General features: G+C 45.0%; 1 protein-coding gene across 1 annotated transcript in view; it reads left to right on the top strand.

Moving 5' to 3' along the window:
* LOC139759337 (zeta-sarcoglycan-like) overlaps positions 1-4,572 on the top strand; it is a 101,846-nt gene extending 97,274 nt beyond the window's left edge. The window contains exon 4 of the mRNA XM_071681466.1: positions 4,337-4,572. Within this exon, the coding sequence (XP_071537567.1) occupies positions 4,337-4,557 (221 nt within the window). The 3' untranslated portion in view covers positions 4,558-4,572. The remainder of the gene's footprint in view (positions 1-4,336) is intronic.
* The last annotated feature ends 6,573 nt before the right edge of the window (positions 4,573-11,145 follow it).

The raw sequence follows: 11,145 nt of genomic DNA on the forward strand, positions 1-11,145 counted from the left end.
AGTAAGTGAGCTTGGGAAGGAGACCTGTGTGAAGAAGTATCAGGAGAGACTGTGTACAGAATGGAAAAAGGTGAGAACAATGGAAGTAAGGGGAGTGGGGGAGGAATGGGATGTATTTAGGGAATCAGTGATGGATTGCGCAAAAGATGCTTGTGGCATGAGAAGAGTGGGAGGTGGGCTGTTTAGAAAGGGTAGTGAGTGGTGGGATGAAGAAGTAAGAGTATTAGTGAAAGAGAAGAGAGAGGCATTTGGACGATTTTTGCAGGGAAAAAATGCAATTGAGTGGGAGAAGTATAAAAGAAAGAGACAGGAGGTCAAGAGAAAGGTGCAAGAGGTGAAAAAAAGGGCAAATGAGAGTTGGGGTGAGAGACTATCAGTAAATTTTAGGGAGAATAAAAAGATGTTCTGGAAGGAGGTAAATAGGGTGCGTAAGACAAGGGAGCAAATGGGAACTTCAGTAAAGGGCGTAAATGGGGAGGTGATAACAAGTAGTGGTGATGTGAGAAGGAGATGGAATGAGTATTTTGAAGGTTTGTTGAATGTGTCTGATGACAGAGTGGCAGATATAGGGTGTTTGGGTCGAGGTGGTGTGCAAAGTGAGAGGGTTAGGGAAAATGATTTGGTAAACAGAGAAGAGGTAGTAAAAGCTTTGCGGAAGATGAAAGCCGGCAAGGCAGCAGGTTTGGATGGTATTGCAGTGGAATTTATTAAAAAAGGGGGTGACTGTATTGTTGACTGGTTGGTAAGGTTATTTAATGTATGTATGACTCATGGTGAGGTGCCTGAGGATTTGGCGGAATGCTTGCATAGTGCCATTGTACAAAGGCAAAGGGGATAAGAGTGAGTGCTCAAATTACAGAGGTATAAGTTTGTTGAGTATTCCTGGTAAATTATATGGGAGGGTATTGATTGAGAGGGTGAAGGCATGTACAGAGCATCAGATTGGGGAAGAGCAGTGTGGTTTCAGAAGTGGTAGAGGATGTGTGGATCAGGTGTTTGCTTTGAAGAATGTATGTGAGAAATACTTAGAAAAGCAAATGGATTTGTATGTAGCATTTATGGATCTGGAGAAGGCATATGATAGAGTTGATAGAGATGCTCTGTGGAAGGTATTAAGAATATATGGTGTGGGAGGCAAGTTGTTAGAAGCAGTGAAAAGTTTTTATCGAGGATGTAAGGCATGTGTACGTGTAGGAAGAGAGGAAAGTGATTGGTTCTCAGTGAATGTAGGTTTGCGGCAGGGGTGTGTGATGTCTCCATGGTTGTTTAATTTGTTTATGGATGGGGTTGTTAGGGAGGTAAATGCAAGAGTTTTGGAAAGAGGGGCAAGTATGAAGTCTGTTGGGGATGAGAGAGCTTGGGAAGTGAGTCAGTTGTTGTTCGCTGATGATACAGCGCTGGTGGCGGATTCATGTGAGAAACTGCAGAAGCTGGTGACGGAGTTTGGTAAAGTGTGTGGAAGAAGAAAGTTAAGAGTAAATGTCAATAAGAGCAAGGTTATTAGGTACAGTAGGGTTGAGGGTCAAGTCAATTGGGAGGTGAGTTTGAATGGTGAGAGGCTGGAGGAAGTGAAGTGTTTTAGATATCTGGGAGTGGATCTGTCAGCGGATGGAACCATGGAAGCGGAAGTGGATCATAGGGTGGGGGAGGGGGCGAAAATCCTGGGAGCCTTGAAAAATGTGTGGAAGTCGAGAACATTATCCCGGAAAGCAAAAATGGGTATGTTTGAAGGAATAGTGGTTCCAACAATGTTGTATGGTTGCGAGGCGTGGGCTATGGATAGAGTTGTGCGCAGGAGGATGGATGTGCTGGAAATGAGATGTTTGAGGACAATGTGTGGTGTGAGGTGGTTTGATCGAGTAAGTAACGTAAGGGTAAGAGGGATGTGTGGAAATAAAAAGAGCGTGGTTGAGAGAGCAGAAGAGGGTGTTTTGAAGTGGTTTGGGCACATGGAGAGAATGAGTGAGGAAAGATTGACCAAGAGGATATATGTGTCGGAGGTGGAGGGAACGAGGAGAAGAGGGAGACCAAATTGGAGGTGGAAAGATGGAGTGAAAAGGATTTTGTGTGATCGGGGCCTGAACATGCAGGAGGGTGAAAGGAGGGCAAGGAATAGAGTGAATTGGAGTGATGTGGTATACAGGGGTTGACGTGCTGTCAGTGGATTGAATCAAGGCATGTGAAGCGTCTGGGGTAAACCATGGAAAGCTGTGTAGGTATGTATATTGCGTGTGTGGACGTGTGTATGTACATGTGTATGGGGGGGGTTGGGCCATTTCTTTCGTCTGTTTCCTTGCGCTACCTCGCAAACGCGGGAGACAGCGACAAAGTATAAAAAAAAAAAAAAAAAAAAAAATATATATATATATATATATATATATATATATATATATATATATATATACGTACTCCCTGCGTGTCGTAGAAGGCGACTAAAAGGAAAGGGAGCGGGGGGCTGGAAATCCTCCCCTCTCGTTTTTTTTTTTTAATTTTCCAAAAGAAGGAACAGAGAAGAGGGCCAGGTTAGGATATTCCCTCAAAGGCCCAGTCCTCTGTTCTTAACGCTACCTCGCTATCGTGGGAAATGGCGAATAGTATAAAAAAAAAAAAAAAAAATATATATATATATATATATATATATATATATATATATATATATATATATATATATATATATATATATATATATATATATATATATGATCACACTAGTCTGTAAGGATGTCTTTGACATTTATGCAACACGGTTTTATCACGCTAGTGGAACCCTGCAACTAACTCTCTTTGTAGACCAGAAAATCTTAAATCATATCAGCATAGTTAAGAGTAATTTTGACTTATCAAACCCATTACCTAAAATTGTTGCACAACTACTCCGGGATGGTTAGAATGATATATATATATATATATATATATATATATATATATATATATATATATATATATATATATATATATATATATAGCTTAAACGCATGGATCTCCTTAAGAGATATTCAGAGTTTTGAAAGTATCTTTTCCGGTGTGAAAGTATCTTTGTCTGGTTTGATTGTATCGTTTCTGGGTGTGAAAGTATCTTTTTCTGGTGTGATAGTATCTTTTCCGAGTCTGAAAGTATCTTTTCCGAGTTTGAAAGTATCTTTTTCTGGGTTTAATAGTATCTTTTCCGAGTCTGAAAGTATCTTTTCCGGGTTTGAAAGTATCTTTTTCTGGGTTTAATAGTATCTTTTCCGAGTCTGAAAGTATCTTTTCCAGGTCTGAAAGTATCTTTTTCTGGGTTTAATAGTATCTTTCCCGAGTCTGAAAGGATCTTTTTCTGGCCTGCTAGTATCTTTTTTTTTTGTTTTCCAGTGAAGTGCTACAGGATGTATTATTGAGTAAGCCTGAACACTGGGTGATGGAGAGGTCATAAAGAGGGTTGGTCAACCTTATCTATTATGACAGACCATTGACGTGGGTCCGCCAGGAATTACCACTCTCACCGTAGACCACCACCTCTCCCAGCCTCCTCACCATGTCCCCCCCCCCCAACCAACCACACCTTGACCCCCAACACTCTCACCCTTAACACCCCCCCTCCTCTCCTCCTCCTGCCTCCACCTCCTACTCTCACCATGACCCTCCCACCCCTTGCTATGACCTCCCTCCATCCCTTACCTTAACCCTCCCCATTCTTACCCCTTTCACCCCTTCCCCCTCTCCCCACTCTCACTTCTGACCCCCCTCCCCCTCCATTCTCACCTTAACCCCACCCTCCCCCTCTCACCCTAACCCCCCCTACTCTCACCCTTGACCCTCCCACTCTCACTTTGACCCCCAACCTTCACCTTAACCCCCCCCCCCATCCCACTCTCACCCTTGACCCCCCCCCCCACTCTCACTTTGACCCCCAACCTTCACCTTAAACCCCCCCACCTACCCTCACCCTTGACACCCCCCACCTACCCTCACCATATACCTCCCCCCAAAAAAAAACTCTTACAATGGCCCTTAACCCTACGACTTCCTCCCGCCCCTCACGCCCGCCCCGCCCTCACTGGAGTGAAAAATATTTTGAGCAATAGGGGCCTGAACATGCAGGAGGGTGAAAGACATGCATGGGATAAAGTGAACTGGAACGATGTGATATCTTGGGGTCGACATAATGTCAATGTACTGAGCCAAAGCATGTAAAGTGTCGAGGATAAACCATGAAAAGGGTCTGTAGGGCCTGGTTCTGCAGAGGGAGCTGTGGTTTCAGTGCATTACATATGACAGCTAGAGAATGGATGTGAGCAGATATAGCCTTCCTTCATATGTTTCTGTCACTTCTCTGGATCTCCCCCGCGTGCTACAGGTGAGGGCGGAGCGGTGTTCAGCGGGTCCGTGCAGACGGCCCACGTGACGGCGCCCGTCCGGGAGGCCCTCCTGCTGGAGTCGCTGACGCGGAGCTTGGAGGTGACGGCACCTCAGGGCGTGGCACTGGAGTCTCGGGCTGGCACCATCACTGCCAGCTGCCTCCACGACTTCACCCTCCAGTCTACGGGTGGCGTGGTGAGTCACCAGCACACTCAGTGAGTTACAGGGACTCGGGTGGTGAGTACTGCGCTCCGTAGTGAGTTACGGGTCATCGGATGGTGAGTACTGCGCTCCGTAGTGAGTTACGGGTCGTCGGATGATAAGGTACTGGACCCTATGGTGAGTTATAGGTACTCGGTTGGTGAGTTACTGGGGTGAATGGTGAGTTACCTCATTCCTTGGTGTATTACAGATATCCGGTTGATGAGTTACGGGTTAGAGAAAGCATATTAACCTGATTGGTTAGTTACAGAATGTTGGATGATGAATTACCAGGATGGATGGTAAGTTACTAAATTCCTCGGCGAGTTACCGGTAGTTGGATGAAGATAAACCAGCTTCGATGGTGCGTTCCATGTATTTCGACGGTGAGTTACCGGGTTCAATCGTGAGTGCCAACCTGGTTGGTGAGTAAAAGACACTTGGATGGTGAGTCACGGCCTTGCTTAGTTTATGACTTCGAGTTACTTTCTTGCATAGGGAGTTACGATAACCTAATTAGAATGGTGAGTTACTGACACGGTTCGTGAGTTACAGTTTTGGAATATACATCACTGAATATGGATAAGGAAATATTCATCGAGCTGTTTACATAAGGGCAGAGCTAGACCATGATCCTCCGGTTTGGTCAACACACCTCCGGAAACACACGAGTTAATAGAGACGATCCAGAGAAGAGCAACAAAACTGATTCCCAGAATTATGGAAGCTAAGCTGCACAGAAAGGTGGGGAGGATGTAGCTTTGCTCACCTTGGAAGAGAGAAGAGTGAGAGGTAACCTGATCATAACCGTAAAGTATTTTAAAAACAGGTCAATAACGTGCTTCAAGAGAAGTAGGGATTACGTAACCAGAGGACATAACATGAACTTACGTAAGGAACTTAAGTAAAGTATGTAAAGTATGTGAAGTAATACCGCTGTAGTATAAGTGTGGTGGATGAATGGAACAGAATGACTTTTGAGGACATGGGTGATGCAGACAGCATACATGAATTGAAGAAGTATGTTAGGAGAAAATGATCAAGAGATGGGACTCTGCGAGTGTAAAACTCCCTCCTCACACACACACACACACTACACACACAAGCACACACAAGCAAACGAAAGCGTTCATGTTTACGTTGGGAACGGCTTGGGAGCAGCAGGTTGCAGGAGGCGTGTGTGTGGGTCGTTATCGGCGGCAGCACAAGACCAGCGCTTCACACAGCCAGTACCTTCACCTCCCCCAACACGCTGGGTAATTCTTGTTTCTTACGGTACAACATTTCCCCTCACACGTACGACACCTTGTCTCATGTACGACACCTTGTTTCGCAAGTACGACACCTTGTCTTACATGTACGACACCTTGTCTCACATGTACGACACCTTGTCTCATGTACGACACCTTACCTCACATGTACGACACCTTTCCTCACTGCTACGACACCTTGTCTCACAAGTACGACACCTTACCTCACAGGTACGACACTTTGCCTCACAGGTACGACACCTTGTCTCAAAAGCATCACAACTTGCCTCATAAGTACAATACCTTGCCTTGCAAGTATGACACTGTCTGTCCTTGCCTCACAAGTACAACACCTTGCCTCACAAGCATGACAACCTGCCTCACAAGCAGAACATTCCTCATTCTTCAAGAATTTTAGCAGTAACCGACTGTCTCTCCATACGAAAGCAAATCTTCCTTTACACTTCCTCGTCTGTCTCGCTCTCCACACACACACACACACACACCCACCTGTACACATGCATCTCCTTTTTTTTTTTCCCCCTTAGTCTACAATGACTCTACCATAATGCCAGCCAGACGACCATCTTCTCACAAAAGTCTTCCACATCAACACCACCCACGCGGGAAGACTTATCGTCCACAACCAACTCTGTGGGTCTAATATAATTCCCTCCTACACCCCTTACACACACATATACACACACAGACACACTAGTGTTTGGTAGGATGCTGTGGCTGTAGATTTGCCCACGGTATACAAGAAACGTCCTTTGTTATCTCTTCAGCGCCATCATCATCATCATCTCTCACTAGTTACGTACGTGGTAGAAAAGTGAAATTATCCTCTGGTCGCAGGACCAGCTGAGCATCTTGCCATATACGAACACAGGCAGTGCGGTGTCGCTCAAGGGGGGGTGTCTCTGAGCGCCTAAGCATGGCAATGGTAGGGTTCTCTCGTAGACGAAGGCATTACGCCACCTAACAACGGGTTTTAATCACACACGTGTTAATATTTCGGGTTCCTCCCACACGTAAAAGCATTTCGCTGGGCGGGGAAGTCTCTCTCTCTCTCTCTCTCTCTCTCTCTCTCTCTCTCTCTCTCTCTCTCTCTCTCTCTCTCTCTCTCTCTCTCTCTCTCTCCACCACACATAAAGAGCCAATATAGTTAGTTACGACAACCTCACCACACCACACCACTCACCACACCCACCACAAGCACCCGCTCTGAGCAAAGAGGAAGGCAGCCTCTCTCTCTCTCTCTCTCTCTCTCTCTCTCTCTCTCTCTCTCTCTCTCTCTCTCTCTCTCTCTCTCTCTCTAATATATATATATATATATATATATATTCAAAACCTTTATCTTTTTTTCTCATGAGAGAGAGAGGGGGGCCAAATTTAGGTCTATAATCGCTCGAACACGAGATGGAAATAATTTTCACACACGCTGCCAGAACCCAGGCTCAACACAGCTAATTTTCCCCCCAGTAAGGAGATGGGAAGGGTGTAATTTTCATGGTAAACTACCGTTTTCCAAGAAGCTCGTTAAGTTAGCCGTCCTGAACGGCCTACAGGCTCACAAAATCCCTAAGACCCATCCCTAGTAGGGAGGAAAGAGAGATGATGATGATGATGATGATAATTGCTATTAAAACCGAATAGTTCATAAAAGGTTTCCGTATCCTAGACGAAATGACCATGAGACTCTTGTAGCCAAACAAGTCTCTGATCGGGTTCACAGCGGCTCCCCCACTGGCTCAACCCAGGTGGGGTATATTACACACACACACACACACACACACACACACGTAAAAGGAATGCCTTTAAAGTATAGATTTTTCTTCCCTCAAGCTGGGCCATTGAAAGACGTGGGAAATGTGAGCGTGTTATGGCTGGAGCCCCGCCACTTCACACTACTTATCAGTGTGTGTGTGTGGGAGAGAGAGAGAGAGAGAGAGGAGGAGGAAAATAACTGCTTCCCAACGTAGACGGAACCTGGAGAGGATCGGACATGTGAAAAAGTCGGATGATCTGTCACCATATTCAGTCGTACAACCTTCAAAACTCTTCTCTGTTGTCAGCACTCACCATCAGATCACTCTGTATGTTCCATCCAGCCACGTCTGTAACGCTACACACACACACACACACACACACACACACACATACACACACACACACACACATACTCACCAACACAGACACCCACACACACACATGCATACGGACACCTACACTCACACATCCACACAGACACCCACACACACCTCGCCAGAGGTTGGCCTGTGCATCGTCAGCTGGTGTGGGTTGAAACCTAAAGTGAAACCGATTCAGACACAGACGCCCAAAATTGCCCAATCATTTGTTTTTCCCCCTCCAACTCTCCCACTCAAACACGAGCAAACGTCCAAGGGTGTTTTGATATGCGATCATCCGTACACCCGAGGAAAATATCTACACTGCTAAATGATCCCCAGCCACAAAGGGTCTTTGGTCTCACTTTAAGAAACGTGAATGATACACGTGTGAATCATGAGTATCCTCAGATGACGTCATGTAAGCGTTTACTACTACCATCGTTCGTGCAAAATCACCTGGAGGGATGAACACAACCGCGAGCAACGATGTGTAAGCAGCGGATGTACACCTCCCCTGGTGACAGACTTATGAACTACGAAGGTTTATTGGCCGATAAATGAATTGAGCTCGTTTGGATAACTGAACCAGTTGGTTACTTACTTCACTGTGTGTGTCCGTGTCTGTGTGCGCCTCATTACCTATTCCATGCATAGTTCTGCACATGACCCATCTCATGATTTTTCCCTTCTGTCATACAAGTGTTTAAAGTTATGTATGTTGTCTTCATTCAGACTTTCATCGTTCTGTTTATTCCATTCATCCAGCGCTCTTATTCTATACACGTACGTCTTTGCTTCATTTCTAACCAGCTTCTTGCTTAATTTCGTTATCATGGACCAGATCTGGTTGTTCAATCCTTGTACGAATCGAAGAACTGAATCTTCATCGAAGTAGTTTTGAAATCATAAGAGTTCACGATCAGGTTCACCCCTCGCTCTTCCCTTGTCCATCGTCGGCATCTCCATAACCCCCAACCTTCCCCGTCACACAGCTGTCATAGTACTCAATGCTGGTACCATCACTGTTGCCTCCCCATCAGTTCTCTGTGCTTCCCGGGGTGCGATGACCAAGCCTGAGAGGCATTATCATATAGTCTTGGGCTAATAGTAGGAAGCGAGCAGCCTGCCAAATATATCCTTATTGATATACGTGCTATTCTACCATCTCGCCAGCAGACAGTTGGTCTCCTCAACGATTTCCCCACCTGAGGTGTGTGGCTCTGACAACAGGTTAGGTATGATGTCGACTCTTAAGGTCCCTCTCACTTCAAAAGCTTTCCTGCAGCTCATTTCCCGCTTGCTCGAGAATATTCACATCGAGGTGGTCTTTTCACCACAGCCCATCCTCATAAACCTTGTATTTGCTCGGGATGAATTTCACCAACCATGTATCAGGCCAGCTTTGGGGCTTGTCTAGGTCCCCTTGTGTCTATGTAAATTATGACCTATCTGTACTGTATGGGGAGTGGAGGTTTACACTGGTGGGGGCCCCATCTCGCGAACATTCTCTATCATCATGCAGCTTTTTACACTTGTGTATGCCGTCCACAATCTCCATTTCTTCATTCACTCGATTCCATCCATCCGCCACTCTTTGTTTCACATATTTTTCAGTGTTTCTTCTTCAATTTCACGTTATGTCCTGTGGTGGTTTTTTTCCCTGCATTTTTCGAAGACCTGTTCACTATCCACGTCATCAGTCTGGTTGAAGACCGTAAAGCCTGTGGTCAAGTCACTCTCCACTCTTCTCTCTTTCATGATAGCAAATTGATGGCCTCTAGTCTTTCCCTGCGACTCATTTTCCCTTAACTCTGTTACTATCTCTCTTGCCTTCCTCCAGACCTCCTCTATTAGCTTGCGCTAATTTTGAAGTGTGGACACCAAATGTGAGAGGCATACTCTGGCTCTGGTCTTATGTGGAACATCCTTGAATATTACCCGAGTCACGGACTTGACCAGCTATTCTCATATTGGCCGATGAGTCATTTGTTTCCTTTATGATTCTTCGTTGATATAGCAGCATGGAGACAGGGGACGATTCCAACACCAAAGTCCCTCCCACACACAGATTCCTGTAGCTTATTTGATGCTCACATTGAAGACCTATTTCTTTCCGTCCCATCTTCATTATTATGTATTTATTCGCGTTGAATTTCAGGAACCAGATCTCAAACCAACTTTGTCTGTCTAGGTCCCTTTGTAAGTGGATGCATTCTCCATGCTTTTATCATGAAAAAAATGTAAAAAAGTACTTTTGTTGTATGAGTGTGGTAGATAAATGTAAAGTACTTTTACTGTATTAGTGTGGTGGATGAAGTGATTGAGATGACTGAGAATGGTTTATGCAGACAGTATATATAAATCAAGCTTACTGTATGAGAGTAGAGAATATTCTATCTCGAGATTGAGCCCCACGAGTGTAAAACTCCCTCCCCTCACAGTACAAATAGGTAACTACGCACACACACACACACACACACACTAGCCTAAGACATGTACTCGCATATCGACCAGCCATAAGAAGAGGATGAACACCCGGGTTGTGTGTAGGCCGACTGGTCGCGTCCAGGATTCGAACTCATGCGTGCCTGACCTTTTGGTAAGTGACGCTGACCGCTACACCACGGAAGCCTCTATATGTGTTTGTGTGTGTGTGTGTGTGTGTGTGTGCATTAGAAATGTCACGTTTTATATTGTGGTAAAATTTCTCATATGTAGCCAAAAAAAAACTGATTCCAGGAAGCGCGACTGGTCTGTTATCAATTTCTCATCTTGTGCGGGAGGATCGGGCCTCGCGCGCTACACCGAGGCATATTACAATGTGTCTCATGACAGTGTCGATGAGAAATGTTGTCTTCTGAGGGGAAAATAATCCTCAACGTGTCTCTGTGACCGATAACCTGTGTCTGCCCAGCGACAGTTCCCACACCACACCACTCGTAGGAGTCTTCGATACCATTTTATACGTTTGTTTTTGGTTTGTAGTGAGAACTGGAGTCTTCGATACCATTTGATACGTTTGTTTTTGGTCTGTATTGAGAACTGGAGTCTTCGATACCATTTGATACGTTTGTTTTTGGGTTTGTATTGAGAACTGGAGTCTTCGATACCATTTGATACGTTTGTTTTTGGTCTGTATTGAGAACTGGAGTCTTCGATACCATTTAATACGTTTGTTTTTGGTGATGAAACTTTTTATATTGAGAACAGGCAAAAATGTA

Source organism: Panulirus ornatus, chromosome 3, assembly GCF_036320965.1.
Source record: "Panulirus ornatus isolate Po-2019 chromosome 3, ASM3632096v1, whole genome shotgun sequence".
Taxonomy (NCBI): domain Eukaryota; kingdom Metazoa; phylum Arthropoda; class Malacostraca; order Decapoda; family Palinuridae; genus Panulirus; species Panulirus ornatus.